The sequence below is a fragment of the Sorex araneus genome, chromosome 4 (assembly GCF_027595985.1).
Source record: "Sorex araneus isolate mSorAra2 chromosome 4, mSorAra2.pri, whole genome shotgun sequence".
Lineage (NCBI taxonomy): Eukaryota > Metazoa > Chordata > Mammalia > Eulipotyphla > Soricidae > Sorex > Sorex araneus.
Window position 1 is genome coordinate 221,732,750 of NC_073305.1, and position 23,643 is coordinate 221,756,392.

Below are 23,643 nucleotides of genomic sequence, written 5' to 3' on the forward strand. Positions count from 1 at the left end.
CCCTCCTAGCTGCCCTATCGCTCAGGCCCTCAAATACATTCTTAATAATTTAAGAACAACGGGATGACAAAGTGATACAAGTGACACTTTAAGAATACTCAGACTACACTGAGATGAATTGGACTTCATTAAAATACAAATTTCTATAAAGCGCCTGAAAGTGAGTGCAGTGGGTAAGACGCTTGCCTCGTTTTTGGGGGGAGGGGGCCACACCCATCGGTGCTCAGAGCTTTGTGGCTCTGCACGGGGAATTCCTTCCGCAGTGCTCGGAGCCCATAGGGAACGGGGCGGATTGAGCCTGGGGAGGCGAGCACCCGGCAAGCGCCCTCCCGCAGCCCCATCTCTGCCCCCCCAGATGCCCGCCTCGCCCGCGGCCCCCTGGGCTCCCCAGGCCCTCCAGGAGTGACCCCTCGGCACGTCCCCACGCGGAGGGCCCGGGCGAGCCGCTACCCTGCAGGCGGCTGGGCGGGCGGCCCTGCCCGCAGGACGCGACTCGGGCGCCTGAGCGCCACGAAACGCTTCCCTCAAACCGTCGCGCCGGCCCAGCTGGGCTTTTTGGTTGTGGGCCACTCCTGGGGGCGCTCGGGGTCCCGGGCGGGCTGCGGGGACGTGGGGCTGAGGCTGCCCGGCGGGGCCCCGCGGGACACGGGCGACGGCTCCTTTGTCGGCCGCGGGCCGGGCCGCCCCCCACGTGCGCGGGGCCTCGCGGGGCGGCCGGCGCCTCCCCGCCCCCGCAGGCCAGAGGCGGCCGAGGCTGGCGGGCGCGCGGCGACCGGCCAGGCCCGAGCGGGCTTGGAGGCGCCCCGGCGGGGGCCTCCCCACGCCGCCGAGACCCGCGTTCCCGGCGGCCCGGCCCCCGCGACCGGGGAAGACAAAATGGCGGCGCGCGCGGGGGCAGGGGCGGCCGCAGGGCTCCAGGCGCCCGCGCCGCGCCGGAACTACAGCTCCCGGAGCGCCCCGCGCGGCGGCGGGCGGGCGGCCGGCTCGGGGTGCGACTCCGCCCCCGGCGCACCGGCCGCCGGGAGTCGTAGTCCGCGGGGAGGCCGCGGCCGCGGGGCCGGGCCGGGCGGCGACTACACTTCCCGGCGCGGCGCGGCGCCTGCGCACTGGCCCCGGGCGCACTCCGTTTCCCGGCGGGCACCGTGGTGCGCGCGCTTCGACGTGCTGACGCGCGCGGCGAGTGGTGCTGACGCGCGGCGCGGCCCAGGCGGGGTGCGAGTGGCGCAGTCGGAGCCCGCTGCGGCCCCTGAGGAGGCGAGGAGGCGTCGTGGTCGGTGGAGGCGGGCGGCGCGGCGCGGCCGGGCGGCCACTCCAGGCCTTCGGGAGCGCGGAGCTCGGACGGCGGCGGCGGCGGCGGCGGCGACTGGACCTCTCCCCTCGGAGGCGGCGGGCGGAGGCGGCGGGTGAGAGGGCGCGGGAGCGCGGCAGCAGGTGGGGGAGGGGCGGCGGCCCGGCGCGGAGCCGCCGTGCGCAGAGCGCGGCCCGGCCGCCGCGCGCACGCGCACTCGCCGCCCGGGGCTCGCGCGGCGTCGGGCTCGCCGCGCCCTCCCCTCCCCCTCCTAGCGGTTCCCAGGGCGCGGGGGCGCCGGCGCCCCTCCCCCACGGCGACGGCGCGCGCGGCCGGTGGCGCTCGGGCTCGCGCGCGCGCGCGCGGCGCTCGCCTCCCCCACGCTAGCGACGAGGCCCTGGCAGCTGCGCGGCCGACATTTTGGCGGCGGCGGCGGCGGCGGCGGGGGCTCCTCCCGGCTCGGCCTCGGCGCGGCGGGCGGCGGCGGCCGGGGGACTGGGCCTAGGTACGTGCGGGCGGCGCGGGCGGCGCTCTGCCCCCTCCCGGGGCCGTGCGGGAGCGGCGAGGCCGGTCGCCCCCGCCGGAGAGACCCGCTCCGGGCCGCCGCGGGGCCGGGCTCGGCTGCGCCCGCCGCAGGGGCCTCCGGAGCGCGGGCGGGGGGGCTGGGCCGCCCGGGCACCGTTTTTTCCGCGCCCCTCGCCCGTTTTCAGCGGGCTTTGCTTCTGGAATCTTCGTCCCCCCGGGTTTCCGCAGCCCGGCCTCCCGCCCCCCGCCCCCCGCGACACGGTGCTAGGAAAGACGGTCTCCTTTGTCTCGGCAGCTTTTTATTTTCTGCTTTCCGCTCGGGTCCGCTCCTGCCTGCCCACGGTTGGAACGACGTTCCGAGTCCCTAGTTTGTCAGGTTCGCGGTTCTGGTCACTTGGATGCGTGTCGATGTGCGCTCTGGTCCCGTTTTCATTTTCGGTGGCTCGAGCACGGCTTTGAACGCCGTGGGTCCGGGCCCCGCGACCCCCCTTTCAAACCTCGGTTTTTACTTCCTAAAAGGGCGCCCTGTCCGTTGTGACTCAGTACCCATTTGGGGATAGCAGCTACTGGTTTTCCCTCCCATGGGCGTGGGAGGATTGTTGTGTGAGGTGGTATGGAAGTGTGGGTGAATGGTTATTAATTGCAGGTCGGGGACGTTGGGGTGGAGCAGAAATTAGGGTACAGAGAGGCAAAGGAGGGCCTAGATTCAGATTGGGGAGACTGGTATTGAGACCAGGAAACCGGGTTGAAAGAAAAATTAATTTCTTCGGCTACAAAGTTTCATTTTCTCAGGCTTTTGCATTTTTCCTAGATTTTTGCCTTTTTTGTTACTCCTTAACTGCAATATGGTTATCTTTTTGTTTTCCAATTTCTCTGCAGTTTTCCTTCTGGGGTTGGGCATATACCTGGGGTGGGGTGTATTCAAACTGATCTAGAGGTAGGTTTTCTTTCTCCGTGCATTGGATCTGTACAGGTGTGTGTATATATGGAATACGTTGTCCTGGGTGTTCATGTTTCTTGAACTTGAAAAAAACAGCCCCCTCCTCCGCCTCGCTCCCTGCTCCCCTTGTCTTTTCCCTCAACGTTCAGTGATCGCTCCACTTTACAGTGTGGGTTTCTCCTCTGGGGCAATACTCCTTCACACATTCATGCTCTGACAGGATGAATTGGAGAAGGAAATAGGTGTAGGCAAGCAATCTAAGTAAGCAAAACAGGGTTTTGAGGGCCCTGCAGAATCACGCTGGGGTTCTGACAAGTCGGAAGGATAGACTCCTGTGGGAGGTATGGAGGTAACGTGGAGTGTGGGGCAGGGCTGCCAGGAACAGCTAGGAAGCGGAACTGAGGTCCTGCAAGGAACGGCCCATAATTTGACGTTAGTGAAAGTGAGGTGTAAAGAGTGGGGGTTTTCTGCAGAAGTTTAGGGTAAGGAATGAAGAGAAGAGATGGAAGTCGTTGGGACAGACGAGCCTTGTTTGTGTTGAGAACATTGAGTGGAGAACAGGTAATGTTTAACAAGCAAGGAGCTAGCGAGACTGGGTGAGCTGCAAGTTGTGAAATGCTGTTGGTAAGGAAATTAGAGGAATTTGGAGCCAGGATCGTTGGTATAAATATTGTTATCAAGAAAATGGCTACTTAGCGCCGCAGGTGGACTCTGAGGGTGATGTATCCAAAGCTTGTGTTTCTGATGTGCACGCTGGCCGGCAGTCCGTGTGTGAGGTTTATCTGAAGCAGCCAGTCCTGTTGGGTGCTTAGGGACTCTCCGGTCTGTTTTGCACTCATAACAGGGTAGTCTGAAATCTTGGTCAGCTTTTGGAAGACCCTTTGGGCTTGGACGACTGCAGGCCAATGAATGTCACTGATAATGCTGGCTATTTGGATGCCATTTTGAGTAGTTGATGAATATGCTGCCTCTGTGTATTGGGGGTCCAAGGAAAATAGGATAATTTTGTGTAGCGTGGAAGAATATCCAGGTGTAAGCAGGAACGGGTGACTTGCACATTGAGGGAAACGGCTGTAAGAGCTGGGTGCTGATCTGGTGAAAGGTTGTGTGGGAAGGACAAGGAAGGGGTTTCTTAGGAGACCAGGAGGATTACAGAAGCACTGTGAGGTTCTGTGTGGAGATACGTGTTGAAATAGGGATGAAGAAGAGCAGGGATTTGGGTGGTGGCAGGTGCTTAGTTTGGGGCCAGGGGCCTGACCCGTGTCTCCCCGCTCCCCCTCAGGAGCGGTGGTGCCCCCACCCCGGGCACGGGGCCATGTACAACGGGATCGGGCTGCCGACGCCCCGGGGCAGCGGCACCAACGGCTACGTCCAGCGCAACTTGTCCCTGGTGCGGGGCCGCCGGGGTGAGCGGCCTGACTACAAGGGAGAGGAGGAACTGCGGCGCCTGGAGGCTGCCTTGGTGAAGCGGCCTAATCCTGACATCCTGGACCACGAGCGCAAGCGGCGCGTGGAGCTGAGATGCCTCGAGCTGGAGGAGATGATGGAAGAGCAGGGGTGAGGGGAGGGCTGGGGGAGAGCCGAGCACTGAGTGCAGGGCCTGGGGCTTTGTGGTGGGATCTAGGGAGCTTAGGGCGCTTGAGAGGTCTGGAGAGAAGTTGTAGAAGGGGAGGAGGCAAAGGAGCCAGGAAATGGAAAGTTGAGTTAAGGGACACTTCAGAGTGGGTGACTAGGGACCTATTTAAGACATGAAGGGGAGCCTGAGGGAGTCCGATTTATGTAGATGGAGGCACACGGAGAAAGGGGGGCGTTGAGAGGAGAATGCTCTCAGGGACAGGTGGGACATCAGACCCGACAGCGGAGATAGGTCAGGTGAGAGATGATTGTCATTGGTAGAGAAGGACAGATGGATTTAAGGATTGAGGCCTTGGAGAAAAGCAAAAGCAGGAAAAAAAGGAATGGGAAGAATACCTGGATAAGGGGATTATGGGGTGGGTCGTAAGGTGAAATTTTGGACGAGAAACACTTAGACAGAAACCCTTTTAGAGCAGTGGTTTTCAAACCTCAGCAGTAGCACCCATGTTACACAGTGCGCCTTCCTTTGGAATCCCGAGAGATGAAAGACCTGTTCTCGTGTGGGAGGAGCATCTGGGACTGAGCTTAACTTTCCTCTCTTAGCCCTTGGAGTGTAGGATGTTTAAAATCCACTGTTCTAGAGGCTGTAGTAAGTGAAGGGAAGACAGATGAGGATTTTAGAGAGGAGAGGGGCTTGTGGGTGACAGTGAGTGAAAAGTTCTATGTGTGCATGGAGAGGAAAGGGAGACCCCTTGGGAATGAGAACTGGGACGGGGGATCTCTCTAGTCAACCTCTAACCCTGAAGGGATTTGTTCTTCAGGTACGAGGAACAGCAAATTCAGGAAAAAGTGGCTACCTTTCGACTCATGTTGCTGGAGAAGGATGTGAACCCTGGGGGCAAGGAGGAGACCCCAGGGCAGAGGCCAGCGTGAGTGTTCCACTCTCCTTTGATTGCTGCTGCTCTCGCTATCCTTTCATACCTTGGACTTCCTGCTCATGTTTCTTTTCTGTGATCGTTGGCTTCTGTTAAAATTGTGTGGCTGGACCAGCGGTGCATAAACTCAGTGAGAGAGCACAGGCTGTACGTGTATGAGTTCCTGAATTTGAGCCCTGCACCACACAGAACTGGTTGGCTGTGCTGTATGCTTTCTCCTACAGACCTTTGTCCTCCTCCTCTCTAGGGTAACTGAGACTCACCAGATGGCAGAACTGAATGAGAAGAAGAACGAGCGACTCCGGGCTGCCTTTGGCATCAGTGATTCCTATGTGGATGGCAGCTCTTTTGACCCTCAGCGTCGTGCTCGAGAAGCCAAACAGTCAGCTCCTGAGCCCCCGAAACCTTATAGGTACATAAGACTGAAAAACCACTGTCAGCTTCTTCGTGATTCTAAGGACTCCTTTTTTAAAAATTTTGTTTTGGGGCCACACCCAGCAGTGCTCAGGGGTAACTCCTGGTTTTGTACTCAAGAATTACTCCTAGCAGAAAGTACTGTACTTTTGTTGTTGTTTTGTGGATTACTTCTTTTCATACGGTTGTTCCTCTGAAGTTGAAAGGTCCAGGGAAATTTGTTCTGCTATCGATCTGTTCTGCATTCTGTCTTTTCCTAGCCTTGTTCGGGAATCCAGCAGTTCACGCTCACCAACTCCAAAGCAAAAGAAGAAGAAAAAGAAGAAAGATAGAGGACGGTAAGTTAGCTAGGTACTTATTGAAGTAGTCAGAACCAACCCTATCAGAACTCTTTCCTATCCTGAAAATAGAGAATCGTGATTTCTGTGAGTCAGAAGTGGTTGATTTTGCAGCAACTAATTGACCATCTGTAAATTTTAGGTTCTGGGATTTTCTTTCTCATTTTGAGATTTGTTGATGTAAGGAGGTGTGGTATCTGCCTTGTCACGGCTAAGTTTAATAAAGGTCCTGGGTTTAGATCTAAGACCAGTTAGGGCCATCGGATTTGTTTGCCTTAGTAGTCTGTTTGGAAATGAGTTACAAAAGTGAGGGGAAGGGAAGGAGCCCAGCACAGTGACCTTGTTTGGTTTGTTTTGGGAGGCCAGTTTGAGGTGGGGCTAGTACCTGGTGATGCTCAGGGCTTATTTCCTGAGGGAACTGGGGAACTCCGAGTGCAAGGCAAGCTCCCTATCCGTTGTACTCTCCCTCCAGCCCCAGAGTTACCTTGTTTCTTAACCCATCTTTAGCAGGTCAGAAAGCAGCTCTCCTAGACGAGAGAGGAAGAAGAGCTCGAAGAAGAAAAAGCACAGGTATGATGTGGGAGCGCATAGAACAATTACAGAGAAGCTGCAAGACTTGGGATGCAGGTAGTGGTTTACGGTTTTTCTCTTTTCCCCAATAGGTCAGAATCTGAATCCAAGAAGCGGAAGCATAGGTAAGAGCTCTCTGGGGGGGCATATATGGACATAGCAGCACATGGAACAGTGGCCTTGCTTGCTCTCTGAAGGGTTTCTTGGAGTAAAGGTCAATTCCTTCCTCTAGTGTAATAACTTACTTTTTTTTGCTTTTGGTTGTCCCTTTTCAAGAAAGGATTATTTTTAATAGTCTTGCCCTTTTCTCCCAGGTCTCCCACTCCAAAGAGCAAACGTAAATCTAAGGACAAGAAGCGGAAGCGGTGAGTAAATTTGTGGGGAATTTGCCCTGGCAAATGAATGCCACTTGAGAGAGGTAGGGTAGAATGAGTCTCTGGCAGATAAAGGGGAGGGATGGCTAAGCTGAATCTGGCATAGGTGTGCCAGCCCCCTGAGTTCATGGTGGTGGTCTTCCTGCAGCTCTCGAAGTACAACACCAGCCCCCAAGAGCCGCCGAGCTCACCGCTCAACCTCTGCTGATTCGGCGTCCTCTTCCGATACTTCCCGCAGTCGGTAAGGGGTGGTCCAGGAGGAAGGGGAGGGAAAGGGATTTGTGGGTTAATCAATTTAATATTTATTGAGCGCCCACGGTGTGCTAGGCGCTGCACAGACCATTCGGAAGACACGGTCCCTGCCCTCTAGGAGCTGACAGGCTAAAGCAACAGGATGGACAGACATATACATTTCCCCTTCTCTTTTTTTTCTGTTGTTTTTTTGTTTTTGTTTTGTTATTTATTTTTTTTGTTTTGTTCTGATGTATATGGACTGCCAGAATAGGGGGGGAGGGTGGTTTGTTCGTGGTGTCTGGGGGAGGAAGGAATCCTTGCCCTGGCTTCCTTAATCGGGGAAGGCTTCCTGAAGGAGGTGGGCTAAGAGGTGAGTTGTGAATGAAGTGGGTAGGGAATGGGATGGGTGGAGGGCTTGGGGGGAATGGGGGTGGGGTAAAAAGGGGTTAAGGGAGAACATTTTTGGGGATTGTGTTGGGAAAAGGACAAATGTGAGCTGGACCTGAATTTCAGTAGGAGCGGTTTGAATCTTAAGAATAAGTGTTTTTTGGAAGAGGGTTGAACAGTGAAGAAAGGAGGTTGGGAGCTTGGGCGGGGGTTTCCCATTGTCCCCTGAACTGATTTCCCTTTTCTTCCTCATCCTCAATTGCTTCCTTCAGGTCTCGGAGTGCTGCAGCTAAAACACATCCTACTGCCTTGACTGGGCGAAGCCCTTCCCCTGCCTCTCAGTGCCGAGGGGAGGGAGATGCACCTTCCAGGGACCCAGGTATCACCTCCACAGGGCAGCCTGGCAGCCCCGAGCCCTCTGCAAAGGAGCCCGGCAACCCTTACGAAGACAAAGATAAAAAGGAGGTATGCTCCGGAGTTGATGGCTTGTAGGTTGCAGTGCTGTGGGTGTAGGACAGGTACTTGAAGTGAGAGAAGTGTTAAGAACTGAAGAGAAAGAAATTGGTTTTTCATTTCTCTCCTAGCTATCAAGTTTTCTCGTGCATCTTCAGATTATTGATTTATGGCTTTCAAACGTAGGTTTTTTTTTTTGTCTGTGTCCTGTTTTTTACATGTACTGAGAATTGGAACAAAGCTTTACGTTTACTACTTTAACGCCTGTAGTTTGATTAAATGTTATGGCTCACCAAATATTTTTCAACTCCCTTGGTTGCTGCCTGTACTTTTGAAGGCATCGCTCTCTCTTGGCCTGGTTAGCACTATATGTTCCCCTATATGCACTCTCTTCACTTTAGTCTGTAACCTAACCGTGCCTTATTCAACAGTTAATAGTATACATTTTGTATTTCTTAGCACCCTTATTTTCCATGTCATCCATATTTTGCAAATTAGAAGTTAAAACACTTCAGGATATTAATTTAATTTCACTTTCTATTGTTCATCTGTATTTTAATTTCTATAATACACATACACTATGTGTATGTACATATACATATAAAATTTGGCCTCCTTTATCTTCCTGTCCATTCTAGTCTATTTCACAAACTCTTCTCAAACCTTTTTTTTTCTTGTGCTTCCGTAGGTTTTTTTGTTGGTGGTGATGTTTTGATTTTTGGGCCACAACCAGTGGTGCTTAGGGCTTACTCAGGATTACTTACTCCGACTCTGTGCTCAGTCAGGAATCACTCCAGGGGGTGGTGTGGGGGATGCAACCCAGACTGGCCTGGAGCAAGGCAAGTACCTTGCCCTTTGAGCAGTCACTTTGCTTGTGGCGCCCCCCCCCCCCAGTTATTTTCGAAGGGTTAAATCATAGCATTTTAAGGACATGGTTTTATTTTTTTTAATTGCCAAACACCTTTGCTTTTGTTCTTACAGTATTTTGTGTTCAGTTATAAAATCTAGTGCTTTTGTTTGCATTTTGTATTTTCTCTAGTTTCTGAGATCTTTGAGTCATGTTTTTTCTCATTTGGTATGATTCTTTGTAATTGAATGAATGTGACTTTATGAGGAAGAAAAAGACTAGTTGGTGTAATGGGGTATATTAGTGGAAATCTTGTGGAACGTATGTTGGGGTCTCAGGGGTGATGAGAATTTTTGTTTATTACATGTCCCTTCCCTACTCTCTCTTCCACTCTTAGAAATCTGCAACTCGACCTAGTCCCTCTCCGGAAAGGAGCAGCACAGGCCCAGAACCACCTGCTCCTACTCCGCTCCTTGCTGAGCAACATGGAGGCTCCCCAGAACCCCTTGTGACAGCCCCTTTGAGTCAGGAGCCAGTGAATCCCCCCACAGAGGCTTCCCCACCCCGGGGCCGTTCGCCACCTAAGTCTCCTGAGAAACCTCCCCAGTCTTCTTCAGAGAGCTGCCCGCCGTCCCCTCAACCTACCAAAGTCTCTCGGCAAGCCAGCTCTTCCCCTGAAAGTCCTAAACCCACCCCGGCTCCTGGGTCTCGCAGAGAGATTTCTTCCTCTCCCGCATCTAAGAGTCGCTCCCATGGCCGAGCCAAGAGGGATAAATCGCATTCCCATACTCCTCCCCGAAGGGCGGGCCGGTCTCGGAGCCCTGCCACTACTAAGAGGGGGCGATCGAGATCGCGAACCCCTCCCAAGAGAGGCCACTCTCGCTCCCGGTCACCTCAGTGGCGCAGGTCCCGCTCTGCACAGAGGTGGGGAAGATCTAGAAGTCCCCAGCGACGTGGCCGCTCTAGGTCACCGCAGCGACTAGGCTGGTCCAGGAGCAGAAATAACCAGAGAAGAGGCAGATCTAGATCAGCAAGGCGAGGCAGGTCTCGCTCTAGATCCTCAGCCGTTAGAGGCAGGTCTCACTCTAGAACACCCGCCAGACGGGGCAGGTCTCGCTCTAGAACACCCGCCAGACGGAGATCTCGCTCCCGAACACCTGCCAGGCGTAGGTCTAGGTCTAGGACACCAGCCCGGAGGGGCAGGTCCCGTTCTAGAACACCTGCTAGGCGCAGGTCTAGAACCCGGTCACCATTACGACGGCGCTCTCGGAGTAGGTCTCCAGCCAGGAGGAGCGGCCGTTCACGCTCTCGAACCCCAGCTAGACGAGGTCGCTCACGCTCTAGAACTCCAGCCAGGAGGAGTGGCCGCTCACGCTCTCGAACCCCAGCTAGACGAGGTCGCTCACGCTCTCGAACCCCAGCTAGGAGAGGGAGATCTCGATCGAGGACACCCGCAAGACGAAGATCACGGAGCAGAAGTCTAGTCAGGCGAGGGAGATCTCATTCTAGAACACCCCAGAGAAGAGGCAGGTCTGGCTCATCATCAGAGAGGAAGAACAAATCCAGAACATCACAGAGGAGGAGCAGATCCAACTCAAGTCCAGACATGAAAAAATCTCGGGTTTCTTCAAGACGGAGCCGGTCCCTCTCTTCACCTCGGTCCAAAGCAAAATCTCACTTGCCTCTGAGACGGAGCCTTTCCGGGTCCTCTCCAGGCCCGAAACAGAAATCTCAAACACCACCCAGGCGGAGTCGCTCGGGATCATCTCAACTTAAAGCTAAGTCCAGAACGCCATCAAGACGCAGTCACTCCGGTTCTCCGCCTCTTAATCAGAAGTCTAAAACGCCATCAAGACAGAGTTGTTCCAGTTCGTCTCCTCAGCCTAAAGTAAAATCTAGAACACCACCTGGGCAAGGGTCTGTAACAAGTCCCCAAGCGAACGAACAATCTGTAGTGACAGAAAGACGAAGTCATTCTGAATCTCCTGACCCCGAAATGAAATCGAGGATCGCCCCTTCTCACGGCCCTGAGTCCCCTCCTCCCGGAGTGAAGTCTAGCACACCTAGACGGAGCCGATCCGGGTCGTCCTCTCCACAGCCCAGGGTGAAAGCGGTCACGTCGCCAGCTCACAGCCGCTCTGGCTCCTCTTCTCCAAGCCCTGCCAGGGTGACATCTAAAACACCCCCAAGGCCAAGTCGATCAGAGTCTCCCTGCCCTACAGTGGACTCCAGATTGCTACAGAGACATAGCCGTTCTCGGTCCTCCTCGCCAGATACCAAAGTGAAGCCTGGGGCACCACCAAGACACGGTCACTCAGGATCTGCTTCACCGAGCCCCAAAGTAAAGCCCCAGACACCACCTAGGCAGAGTCTGTCTGAATCAAAATCACCGTGTTCCAGTGAGAAGACTATGGACTCAGTAGCACAGAGTTGCTCTGGACTTGCCCCTCTCTGTGCAGGAGTAAAACCCAGTACACCTTCCGGAGAGAGCCATCTCTGCTCTTCATCTTGGCTACAGAAAGGACAGTCTCAGACTTCACCAGACCACAGGTCTGATCCTCCGACTCCAGAGATGAGACAGAGCCACTCTGCATCTCCATCTCTGCAGAATAAGTCACAGGCATCGAAGGGTGGCCAGTCCAGTTCCTCATCTCCAGTTGCTGATCTGGCACTCAGATCTCCAAAACAGCTAGATAGAAGTGAATTGTCGATAAGTCCTGGGCTGAAATCTGGAATGTCTCCTGAGCAGAGCATGGCACAGTCTGACTCTTCCCTTTATCCTGCAGTGGACGCTAAGTCTCTTCTGGGGCAGAGTCGATTGGCGCCATCTCCTGAATTGAGAGAGAAAACAAGCTTCCTCCTTCAGGAAGATCTCACTGCCTCATCTCCTAAAGGCAGAGATAAATTGAGCCCTCTGCCACAGGATAGACTGGAGTTCTCACCAGTGCTCAGAGACACACCTAGAACTCCATCGAGAGACAGAGCTGGCGTTGCGTCATCTCCTCATGCAAGAGACCAAAGTATAAGTAAGCCAAGCCAGGATGAGTCGATGGAGGTGGTAGAGAGGTTCGAAGATTCCTCAAGCCAGATGCCCCCCCATTTGTCTCCAGAACGTAAGGAAATGACTGGAAGTAACTTGGAGTCTTCTCCTGAGCTTGACGAAAGGCCTGCTGTGGCTTTGACTCTTGACCAAGGTCAGTCACAGGCTGCTTTGGAAGCAGCAGTCCCTGCAGTGGCTTCCACGTGGAGTGGGCCACATTTTTCTCCAGAACATAAAGAACTGTCTAACTCCCCTGCCAGGGAGAATAGCTTTGGGTCACCATTAGGATTTAGAAATTCGAGTTCTTTGGCAGAAATGAATACTGCTTTTTCTCCAGATGTTAAAGAAGATTTGAATGGACCTTTTCCCAGTCAGCCAGAGACAGAGCCAACTCTAGATGTGAAAGAACAATCAACAAGGTCCTCCAGACGCAGCAGTTCGGAGTTATCCCCAGAGACAGGTGAAAAGGCTGGAATATCATCCAATCAAAGCGCCGCTTCACCTGTACACGATGCTATGCCCAGAACGCCCTCAAGGGAACGCAGTAGTTCTGCATCTTCTCCTGAACTGAAAGACGGTTTACCTCGAACTCCTTCCAGGAGAAGCAGATCAGGGTCTTCCCCAGGACTCAGAGATGGGTCTGGGACACCCTCAAGGCAGAGTTTGTCAGGGTCCTCTCCTGGAGTGAAAGACATTCCCAGAACACCTTCCAGGGGCAGAAGTGAATGTGACTCTTCTCCAGAACCAAAAGCTTTGCCACAGACTCCCAGGCCACGGAGTCGCTCTCCGTCCTCTCCAGAACTGAACAAGGGGCTTAGCCCTCAGAGAGAAAGAAGCGGGTCCGAGTCGTCAGTCGAGCAGAAGACGGTGGCTCGGACTCCTCTCGGGCAGAGAAGTCGGTCTGAGTCTTCTCAAGAGCCTGATGGGAAACCCAGTGGCTCCCCGCAGGAAAGAAGCGAGTCCGAGTCCTCTCCAGATTCGAAGGCCAAGGCCCGGGTGCCGCTGCGCCAGAGGAGTCGCTCTGGGTCCTCATCACCAGAGGTTGACAGCAAATCGCAACCCTCTCCGCAGCGTAGCCAGTCGGGTTCATCCCCTGAAGTTAAAGAGAAGCCACGGGTAGTACCCAGGGCACAAAGTGGTTCTGATTCCTCTCCCGAACCCAAGGTTCTGACCTCAAGGGCCCTCCCCAGACGAAGCAGGTCCGGTTCATCGAGCAAAGGCAGAGGCCCTTCTCCTGAAGGAAGCAGTAGTTCCGAGTCGTCTCCAGAACACCCACCGAAATCCAGAACTGCCAGAAGAAGTTCTCGGTTGTCCCCAGAGCCGAAGACCAAGGGTCGGACTCCGCCTCGCCGGCGCAGCTCTCGCTCGTCTCCTGAGTTGACTAGGAAGGCTCGGCTCTCCCGTAGAAGCCGCTCTGCGTCATCCTCACCAGAGACACGCTCCAGAACGCCCCCGCGACGCCGGAGGAGCCCTTCAGTGTCTTCCCCAGAGCCAGCCGAAAAGTCTCGGTCTTCGCGCAGGCGGCGATCGGCGTCATCTCCTCGCGCTAAGACGACTTCGAGGAGAGGCCGTTCTCCTTCACCCAAGCCTCGTGGGCTCCAGAGATCTCGGTCCCGCTCAAGGAGGGAGAGAACCAGAACAGCCCGACGGCGAGATAGGTCCGGGTCCTCTCAGTCTACCTCGAGGAGAAGACAGCGGAGCCGCTCAAGGTCCCGGGTTACTCGGAGGCGGAGAGGAGGTTCTGGTTACCATTCCCGGTCTCCTGCTCGGCAGGAGAGTTCCCGAACTTCTTCCCGACGCCGGAGAGGCCGCTCTCGAACACCCCCAGCTAGGAAGCGTTCCCGCTCACGCACGTCGCCAGCTCCATGGAAACGCTCCAGGTCCAGAACCCCCCTGGTCAGCAGGCGAAGGTCCAGGTCTCGGACCTCCCCAGTCAGTCGTAGACGATCAAGATCTAGAACATCGGTGACTCGGCGGAGGTCTCGGTCCAGAGCATCCCCAGTGAGTCGAAGGCGATCTCGGTCCAGAACACCACCAGTAACGCGCCGCCGTTCAAGGTCCAGAACACCTGCTCGCCGCCGCTCCCGTTCCCGAACTCCTGTAGTGACACGCAGGAGGTCCAGATCGAGGACTCCAGCAGTAACCAGGCGGCGATCTCGAAGCAGAACCTCGCCTATAGCTCGAAGAAGATCAAGATCCAGAACGTCCCCGGTCACGAGGAGGAGATCTCGGTCACGCACCTCACCAGTGACGCGGCGGAGGTCTCGCTCTCGAACTTCTCCAGTGACACGCCGTCGATCTAGGTCCCGAACACCTCCAGCTATTCGACGCCGCTCGAGGTCTCGCACCCCACTGTTGCCACGCAAACGTTCTCGAAGTCGTTCACCACTTGCCATCCGTCGCCGTTCCAGATCCCGAACTCCAAGAACAACACGAGGCAAGCGGTCCTTAACAAGGTCTCCTCCTGCCATCCGCAGGCGTTCTGCATCTGGAAGTAGTTCAGATCGATCACGTTCAGCTACGCCCCCAGCAACGAGGAATCATTCTGGCTCTCGGACCCCTCCAGTGGCACTCAGTTCTAGAATGAGCTGCTTCAGTCGTCCCAGCATGTCACCAACTCCGCTGGACCGCTGTCGATCACCTGGAATGCTTGAGCCCCTTGGCAGCTCCAGAGCACCCATGTCTGTCCTACAGCAAGCTGGTGGCTCCATGATGGATGGTCCGGGGCCCCGAATTCCTGATCACCCGAGATCTTCTGTACCAGAAAATCATGCTCAGTCTAGAATTGCACTGGCCCTCACAGCTATCAGTCTTGGCACTGCGCGACCTCCTCCGTCCATGTCTGCTGCGGGCCTTGCTGCAAGAATGTCCCAGGTTCCAGCTCCGGTACCTCTCATGAGTCTCCGAACGGCCCCAGCTGCCAGCCTCGCCAGCAGGATTCCTGCAGCGTCTGCAGCAGCTATGAATCTGGCCAGTGCCAGGTCACCGGCCATCCCAGCAGCAGTCAACCTGGCTGACTCAAGAACGCCGGCGACGGCGGGAGCCATGAACTTGACCAGTCCCAGAACAGCGGTGGCACCTTCAGCTGTGAACCTTGCTGATCCGCGCACTCCCACGAGCCCAGCCGTGAATCTAGCCGGAGCCAGAACCCCAGCTGCTTTGGCAGCTTTGAGTCTCTCGGGTTCTGGCACCCCCCCGACTACTGCAAACTACCCTTCTAGCTCCAGAACACCCCAGGCACCAGCCCCTGCAAACTTGGTGGGTCCTAGGTCTGCCCACGCTGCCGCTCCTGTGAACATCGCCAGCTCAAGAACCCCGTCGGCGTTGGCCCCTACTAGAATGGCGCCGGCCCTGTCTGGGGCCAACCTCACTAGCCCCAGGGTGTCCCTGTCTGCCTATGAGCGTGTTAGTGGCAGAACCTCCCCACCACTCCTCGACCGGGCTAGGTCCAGGACCCCGCCACCTGTCGCCAGTCAGTCTAGAATGCCGTGTGAGCGGGCTCCTTCTCCGGCCTCTCGAATGCTTCAGGCGCCCTCACAGGCCGTCCTTCCTGCGGCTCAGGATCGCTCTAGGTCCCCTGTACCATCTGCTTTTTCTGACCAGTCCCGGTCTTTGCTTACCCAGAGTGCCCCTGGAGCAGGGTCACAGGCCCTTTCCTCTGGGATAGTGGCAAAGACCACGTCCTCTGCTGGTGACCACAATGGCATGCTCCCCGGCCATGGGGCGGCCCACTCTGAGGGTGGGGAACCACTTGCCTCTACCGGGGCCCAGCAGCCTGCTGCGTTGGCTGCCCTGCAGTCAGCAAAGGAGCGGCGGAGTTCCTCCTCCTCCTCCTCCTCTAGCTCCTCCTCTTCATCGTCCTCGTCCTCATCCTCGTCCTCGTCCTCGTCCGGTTCCAGTTCTAGTGATTCGGAGGGCTCTAGTCTTCCTGCTCAGCCCGAGGTGGCACTGAAGAGGTGAGACGGCCGGGCCTGGGAATGACGCTTAGGGAATGGGCGGCCGAGGGTGCGGGTGGAGGGTGAACTTCTCCCCAGGGTTCTTGGCTCTGAGGCGGTCTGGGGTTTTGGCCCTTGAGCTGGGTAGAAGAGAATGCTGGGGCGGGGGGTGTTGGGGAGGAACGGGACAGATGAGAGTCTCCTAAGGACAATTCTCCAGAGGATAATGATAAGTTTTCCGTCTCTACAGAGGACAGAACTAGAGGAAATGGACTTAATTTTACAGCAGGAGGGATGGCAGTTAGACCTCAAGAGGAACTCCCTGGGCTGGAAGGATCTTCAGAGGTCATCCCATCCCTCTCCCTGCCTCCAGGCAGGACGGCCCCTCCCCCAGCCACCCCGCACAACTCAGGGGCCTCCCCAACTTGGCTGTCCAGGAAGGAGACTTCCCAGCTCCAGCTTCCACTCCTGAGCCCAGGGGCCCTTCCTCCATCAGGGACATTCTTGAGGTTTAACCTTGAGCCCTTGGGCTGTGGGTCCGGGCCTGTTGCGCCTTAGACGCCGGGTGAGCCGGGGCCGCTGCTCACTGGCCCTGCCTCGCGCAGGCTCGCTCCCCACTGCCGCTCCTCCAGGCCAAGGAAGGTAGGGTTGGGGCTGGGCCAGCCTGGCTCGTGGTGACATTCCTCTTCTCTCACAGGGTCCCCAGCCCCGTGCCGGCCCCAAAGGAGGCTGTTCGAGAGGGGCGTCCTCAGGAGCCAGCCCCAGCCAAAAGGAAGAGACGCTCTAGCAGCTCCAGCTCCAGCTCCTCCTCCTCTTCCTCCTCCTCCTCCTCCTCTTCCTCCTCTTCCTCCTCCTCTTCCTCCTCCTCGTCCTCGTCCTCTTCCTCCTCCTCTTCTGCTTCTTCCCCCTCCCCTGCTAAGCCTGGCCCTCAGGCCGTACCCAAGCCTGCCAGCCCCAAGAAGCCAGCCCCAGGCGAGCGGAGGTGAGTGGGGCCGCGCTGGAGCTGGCTTGGGGGTGCGGGCCCGGGTGCCGCTCTGGACTGTGGTGTCTGGTCGTCCGGGAGGAGTCGGGCTCTCCTCCCCCTCCGCTCCAGGGTGCTCAGGCCAGAAAGGGGGCGTCCTAGCCTCCGTCCTCTCCCGGGCCCTGACCTGACGTGCAACCTGGCCCCAGGGATCCTAGTGTTGAAGCGTCCCCAGCGCTGGCGCCAGGCCTCCAGTCTGGCCATCGTCATCTTCTCCCGACTCTGTCCACAGCCTCCTCCCTGTCTCCCTGCCTCCACGCCATTCTCTTCCACACGTAGCCAGAGGGATCTTTCTAAAACGCACACCCGGTTACCTCCCTCCACTGCACACATCCTTCCGGGACGCCCTGTGGCCTGCAGGACAGAGCCCAGCTCTGCGGGAATGGCGTGTGAGGCTCCTCACCAACTGGCCTTGCCTGCCCTGTGTTCTCCTCTCCTGTCCGCCCCCACACATGCCCTGTGCTCCAGCCACTCCCGGCGCCTTGCAGTGTAAGGAGAGCCCCATGCCTTTGGACATGCTCCTTCTGCCTGGAATTGCCTTGTCCGCCTGGTGAACTCCTCGTTCTGCAAGACTCCGCTCAAACAGCACCTTGGAGAAGACTTCCCTGCCCCGCCCCGCCCCGCCCCTGCCCCTGCCCACCCGCCCTCGCGGGGCTCCTTCCCACACACGGGGGCTGGCTTGAGCCTCCCTTGACTCTCCTCACGACCAGACAGCCCCTCCAAGGGCAGGGACTGTCTTTATCTGTCCCCCGCTGCACCCCGTGCCCTGCCCCGTTGGGGCGCTCAGTGGATGGTGTGCGGGCGGATGGGTGAGTGAGCAGACACAGGTGGGTCTGAGGCTGGCCCTGTGTGGTATGAGGTTTGGTGGTCAGGACCCGGGGGGGCGGTCCTGAGTGCTGGCCGGTGGGTCTTGCAGTGTGCGGTGCTATGGGGACGTGCTCTGCCCCCTCAGGTCCCGCAGTCCCCGGAAGCCAATTGACTCCCTCCGAGATTCCAGATCCCTGAGCTACTCGCCTGCGGAGCGCCGCCGCCCCTCGCCCCAGCCTTCTCCGCGGGACCAGCAGAGGTAGGGCGGCCTGCTGGGCTGGGGCCGGCCCCAGGGCTGCCAGCGGGGGTGGGGGTTTCTCCCCCACCTGACCTTGGCCTTGTGTTGCAGCAGTGAGCGGAGTTCCCGCAGAGGCCAGCGTGGGGACAGCCGCTCTCCAGGCCACAAGCGCAGGAGGGAGACCCCCAGCCCCCGAGCTGTGAGACACCGCTCCCCCAGGTGTGTACACGCCCTGTCCGTGCAGGAGACCGCTGGCCATCCTGACACTGGCACTGACCTCTGTCCTCTTCTCTTGCAGGTCTCCATGAAATGTTTGGTGGGAGTCGGCCGCGCCCCTCTTTGAAAAACCAGATGGGGTTCTTGTCTGACCCCCTTCTTTGGACCCTGGCAGCATCTTGGGGGGAGGGCTCCCTCTTTCCCTCCCTCTCCCCCTTTTTTCTTTGTTCCTGTGAAATGTTAATCTGTGAGTTCTTCCTGGTTCACGTTTTTTGGGGGGGTCGGGGTGGGTGGGAATGAGAATGGGAGTTGTGGGAGGGGAGATAGTGTGGGACACCCCCAGACTTGGGAGTCCGAAAGGGCCTGGAGTAGTGCAGCCCGCGGGGAGAATGATGGTTTGGAAGTTGATAGAGGTGTCCTGGAAGGCAGGGGTGTGAGATGTGCAGTGGTCGGGCCCTACTGCCCCCTGGGAGCTTGTGTGGCCCCTCCCCCCAACTTTTCACCTTTCTTAAAGGCATTTTGGTTTTTTAAAATCTGTACAGCAAAAGCGACTTTTTCTGTCGAATAAAAATGAGAAACGCAGGAAATGCGTCTGGAGACTGTTTTATTAGGGGTGAGGGTGGGAGAGGCACTGCCCACGGCCAGCCATGCCTGTCCAGGTGGCTAGGGCTCCCCTCCACAACCCCCCTGGACACCAACACTCAAGCTTCAGTTTGCCATTGCTCCAAAGCCAACATGCGAGGGGAGGGGGATGTCGAAGGATGAACTGTCGAAGGACTGTCCCTGGGCAGAGGCTGGCCAGGCCCTGCTCTGGGCATATCCCTGGCTGGGGGGAGGGGAGCAGAGGTGGTCTAGCAGGCTGACGGGAAGCAAGGGTGGGGAGTGAGGGTAATGCCTGGAGTTAGGGGGGTTGTGTGGATAAAGAGGCAGCAACCTGCAGACACCCAAATCTTTTATTGGGGGGGGACTTGGGGGGCACAGGGCCCTCACTGCACTGCTTGCTCGTTGGCGCTGCTTCCTGAGTCCTGGGGCTTCATCACATCTGGCAGCTCGGGCGGGCTGGAGAACGGCTCAATGCGCAGGGCCTCGAAAGCTTCATCTGGCGGAGGCAGAGACCACTGGAGACCACTGTCCCCTGCCAGGATCCCATGGGGCCCAGCCCCCTCTCCCTTTGGGCTGCTATCGCCCATTCAAAATGGCTTTTCATCTGGTTCTCAGCAGTGGGAACCCTGTGCAACTTCCCTGCCTACCAAGACCCCAGCACCCACCGCTCCAAGCCTGTTCCTGGGATACGGGCTGCCATGGGGCATGTGGAGTGGAACGGCCTTCACTTCCCCTGTGCTTCTTGCTCACCCAGGGGGACCCCTCTCCACCCAGGGAGGTCATCTGCAGGGCGGCAACACGGGCACTGTTGGCAGATGGGCCTGCTGCGGCACACTGGAGACCACCCCCGCAGACATCTCCAGGGGGACAGTTCCAGCGCCGGGACAAGCTCTCGGAGCCACAGCCCTAGCCCTTCGGCTGTGCCCAGCACACAAGTCTTGGAAAACTGAAAACCACCGTATCATGGCGCCGAGTCCAGAACATTCCCCCCCGTGCTCAGCCCTCAGCACCTGCGATCAGTCCCTTGGGTCTCTGCTGGCAGAACCCCTCCAAGTGAGGGCCCATGGCCTGGTAGGGCTGTGGCCCGACCTAGCCCAGCCTCCGGAGAGCCCTGGTGAGAGGCGCGCCCATCCCCTTCCTCAGCTGAGCCAGCACCCTACAGGGCAGACAGCTGAAACCTATCCCCTCTCTCGGTGGTGGGGGCGGAGGGCGGGGGGAATAAACTGTCCTCTCAGGTGTCTCTCAGCCCGACCCAGGCTCTCCCCACCCCCAACACCACAACCAGTTCACCTGTCCTTAATATGGCACAACCAAATCTGGCCCACACATAAACGTGGGGGTGGGATGAGGGGGGCAGGAGGGGAGGAAAATAATGCTTGGCACAGTGCCCAGCTCAGACCAGGGCCCAGCAGGCTGCACCTAACCCTGGCTTCACACTTCATGGCCTTGGCAAGCCGCAGTGCCCCCGTCTCCGGGACAGGATGCGGTGCTCACCGACCAAGGCTACGGAGCGGGCTTTGGGGCAGTGCAAAGCCAGGCATTTAACAGTCCTGCCTCCGGGGTCACCCGGGATGCAACTGACCCCAGTTCCATCCTGGGAACTACATACGGTTCCCAGAACACAGGCATGACCTATCTTCTTCCAGAAAGATCCTCCCGACATGTGAGCTGCCTTGGTGACTGTCTTCGACACCTTCTATTCCTCCCCGACGCAATCTCATCTGCTGCCTTTTTGGCGGGGGGATCCTCAGCAGTGGCGGGCTATCTCCTGATGGCCTCAGGCAACAAAGCTGGGTGGCTCAGTGCTCAGGTCGGCAACCCCGGGGTCCAGGAGGGGCCCCCCGAGCAGTGCCCAGGGTGCGTGTGGGACGCAGAGCTGGGAGCAACTCCCAGGCGGACCCCCAGCCCCTCCTTTCCAGATGGGCAAATAAACATTGTCCCAAGGTTGGGAAGAACCACTGACCCTCTTTGTTGGCTGTCCCCACCCTTCCCGCTGCCCCTCACCTGCCCGGAAGGCGAGCCCCACCGTGGCCGGGGCCTGCGGCCGCGCTGTCTGACTGGTGAAGCCGCACTCGCCCAGCGTCTTGCCGTCGTCCAGGAGCTGGTCGTCCTGCGGAGAGAGGCGACTCAGAGCAGCAGGTCCCGGAGACGCCTGTGCCCTGACCCCGGGGGCAGGGGGCGCGCTGGGCGACAGCACGCTGGGGAGGGGCCAGCCCTGCACGCGGCCACCCAGGCTCAATCCCCGCGTCCTGCAGGGTGCCCTGAGCACCACCAGGAATAACGCCCGAGTGCGGGCCGAGGGACAGGCGCCGAGCACCGCTGGGTGTGGCCCCCCGACAGACAGGCAGGCAGACAGACAGACGGGAGGTCCGGGAGGCGGCGGGCGGAGGGGGCCTGGCCACGGCGACCTCTGAGCCTGGGCCGAGCGGGGCCCCCGCGCGCGGCGGCCGAGGGCCGAGCCCCGCTCCGACACGTGGGCCGGGTGCTCGGGCGAAGGGGGGCGACGCCGGGGGCGGCAGGGGTCGGGGCCTGCGCGCACAAAGGGAGCAGCGGCGGCGGGCGGGGGCGCGGGCGGCCGCGGGCCTCGGTTTCCCTCCCCGCCGGGCCGCGGGGCGCGCGCTCGCGGCCGCCGTTGGGCCCGGCCCGCCGCACCTTGTACAGCCGCTGCTCGTCGGGCGGCCGCTTGAGGATGCCCTCGACGATGCGCTTCAGCTCGAACACGGTGCTCGACTCCTTGGCGTCCGTGAAGATGGTGGTCTTGTGGCGCCGGATCATGAGGAACACGTCCTGGGGGCGGCGGGCCGGCGTGAGCGCGGGGCCGCGGGCGGCCCGGACCCCCGGCGCCCCCCGGCGCCCCCCGGCCCGGCCCGGCGCCCCTCCCCCCGCGCCCGCTCACCATCGCGGCGGCTGCCTGTCCCCCTCGACGCGCCGGCGCGGCCGCGCTCCGCCCCGTTCCCGGCAGCCCGCGCGCGCCGACCCCCAGCAGGCCCCGCGCGCGGAGGCGCCCGCCCCGCGCCCCGCCCCGCGCCGCCTCCCGGCTCCTCGCGGCCGCCATTTTAAGCGCGGAGGCCGCGGGGAGCTCTGGCGAAGCGTGCGGCCGCCATCTCGGCGCTGAGCGCGGGGCCGCGGCGGTGGGCGGGGCGGGCGGGGCGGAGGCGCGCGCGGCCGGGCGGGGCGGCCCGGGCTCCATCTTGGGAGTGGCGGCGGGGCGCGGCGGCTGGCGCGGGCCCCGTCCGGGCGCGGGCCCCGCCCGGGGCTTCGGGGGTCTTGCTGAGCGAGGGGCCCCGCGTCCCGGCGAGAGCGGGGCGGCGGCGTGGGAGGCCCGGGCTGTCGTGGCGCCGGCGCGCCCGCCCGAGTCGGGGCGCCGCGGAGGCCATGTTGAGAAGGTGTTGGGCTTGGCCCTCCCGGCCGCCGTAGGCCGCGGCGCCGCTCCCGGGCCCACCCTGGGGGGCGGCGGGGGGGCCCCGCCCGGTCTCGGCCGTTCGGGCCCCGCGGTGAGGGCCGGGGGTCGCGGGCCCAGCGCCCGTTAGAAGCGGCTGGGCCTCGCGGGATGGGCGCGCTGGCTCGGGGTCACCGGTCACCCACGGGGCCCCTCGCGTCGCGCTCGGTGGGGTGGACCGTGGCCTGGTGCTGGGGCTCGGTTCACGGCGCGTCACGCTCACGCCCCCCGCGCCGCGCCGCCTGCTGCGGGGCTCCGGGCCGGTGCCCCGACCTCTCTGGGCGTGACCCGCCCATCGCAGCTGTTCCCCGGGGGCTTCCTCGGGCCGTGATTTCTGAGCAGGACTGACGCGCCCTGCAGGCGGGGGAGCCCGCGCTGGACTGTCGGGGCAACACCACTGACCCCAGTGGGCAGCTGGGAAACGCCTGCCTTGAGGGGGCGTCCTGAGCTGCCCCAGCCCCCTCCTGCCTGCGTGGGGCCCTCGCGAGCTGTGCCAGGAGCAGGGGCAGTGGAAGCGGGTGCCCAAAGGAAACCCCCTTTCCAGCTGGCTGTGGCACCAACCAGGCCGGGAGGCTCGGCGCGGACCCCCGGGGGAGCACGGCAGGACCTGGGCCGAGGCAGCCTTCTCGGCTCCGTGCCTCCTCCAGGCCGGAGCACTAAGGGCCCTGTGACACGCCCAGCCTGGGGTGGCCCAGAGGCCCCTCTCCCGCCCCACCCTGCGTGACCCCGGGAGGGAGCGAGCTAGGCTCGCCTGAAGGGCCTCCCTGTCCCCTGCCCCCGCCCATCAGTGTCTCCAGTAGGACTGAGTGTGGCAGGGCCTGTCCCTTCCTGCTGCAGGCTTGGGAACGTGCGGGGGGCGGGGGCCTTGGCAGGAGGGGTAGACCCCAGGTTCCAGCCACAAGACTGTGGAGAGGCTGAGAGCCAACAGCAGGCTCTGGGCAGAAGTGTCAGGAGGGGAGTGCTGGACGCAGACCCGGGCGGGTAGGAATGGGGACTCGGCCGGAGCCATAGCACAGCGGGGAGGGCGTTTGCCTGGCACACAGCCAACAAGGGTTCGAATCCCAGCATCCCATTGGGTCCCCTGAGCACCTCCAGGAGTAATTCCTGAGTGCAGAGCCAGGAGGGACCCCTGAGCATCGCCGGTTGTGACCCAAAAAGCCCTCACACACACCAAAAAGAGAAATAGCAAGTTCAGAAGTAATACCCAGGTTTGCCTGGGGGCCCTGCCCCGCCAGCGACCACGTCAGTTGTCCCAAACGCTGGACCTGACCTGGACCCCAGAGCTGTGCCCCTCCCCTGGTGCGGGCTCATCCCAGTGGGGCGGGATTCTGTTTATTTATTTTTTGCTTGTTGGGTCACGCCTGGCTCTGCACTCAGGAATCACTCCTGGCGGTGCTCAGGGGACCCTATGGGATGCTGGGAATTGAACCAGGGTTGGCCGAGTGCAAGGCAAACGCCCTCCCC

At 59.6% G+C, this 23,643-nt stretch overlaps 2 protein-coding genes across 10 annotated transcripts; one reads left to right on the forward strand and one right to left on the reverse strand.

Annotated features, from left to right (window-relative positions):
* Window positions 1-1,169: 1,169 nt before the first annotated feature.
* SRRM2 (serine/arginine repetitive matrix 2) lies at window positions 1,170-18,724 on the forward strand. Of its 9 annotated transcripts, none has more exons than XM_055136497.1 (15): window positions 1,265-1,403; window positions 4,036-4,310; window positions 5,150-5,257; window positions 5,511-5,675; window positions 5,938-6,015; window positions 6,523-6,585; window positions 6,678-6,710; window positions 6,900-6,950; window positions 7,108-7,200; window positions 7,853-8,045; window positions 9,278-15,876; window positions 16,553-16,837; window positions 17,829-17,942; window positions 18,033-18,140; window positions 18,220-18,724. In XM_055136497.1, the coding sequence occupies exons 2-15, from the start codon at window positions 4,069-4,071 to the stop codon at window positions 18,227-18,229; spliced, it is 8,142 nt and encodes a 2,713-aa protein (XP_054992472.1). In that variant the 5' UTR covers window positions 1,265-1,403; window positions 4,036-4,068; the 3' UTR covers window positions 18,230-18,724. The 9 variants fall into 9 exon arrangements, with proteins under 9 accessions (XP_054992479.1, XP_054992472.1, XP_054992475.1 ...); XM_055136500.1 differs by having other exon boundaries at window positions 18,036-18,140; XM_055136499.1 differs by having other exon boundaries at window positions 6,526-6,585.
* Window positions 18,725-22,251, reverse strand: ELOB (elongin B). Its single transcript, XM_055136507.1, has 4 exons — window positions 21,637-22,251; window positions 21,393-21,527; window positions 20,745-20,850; window positions 18,725-19,236 (listed from the first exon to the last, which is right to left on the reverse strand). Exons 1-4 carry the CDS (start codon window positions 21,928-21,930, stop codon window positions 19,124-19,126), a joined length of 648 nt encoding a protein of 215 aa, XP_054992482.1. The 5' UTR covers window positions 21,931-22,251; the 3' UTR covers window positions 18,725-19,123.
* Window positions 22,252-23,643: the final 1,392 nt, after the last annotated feature.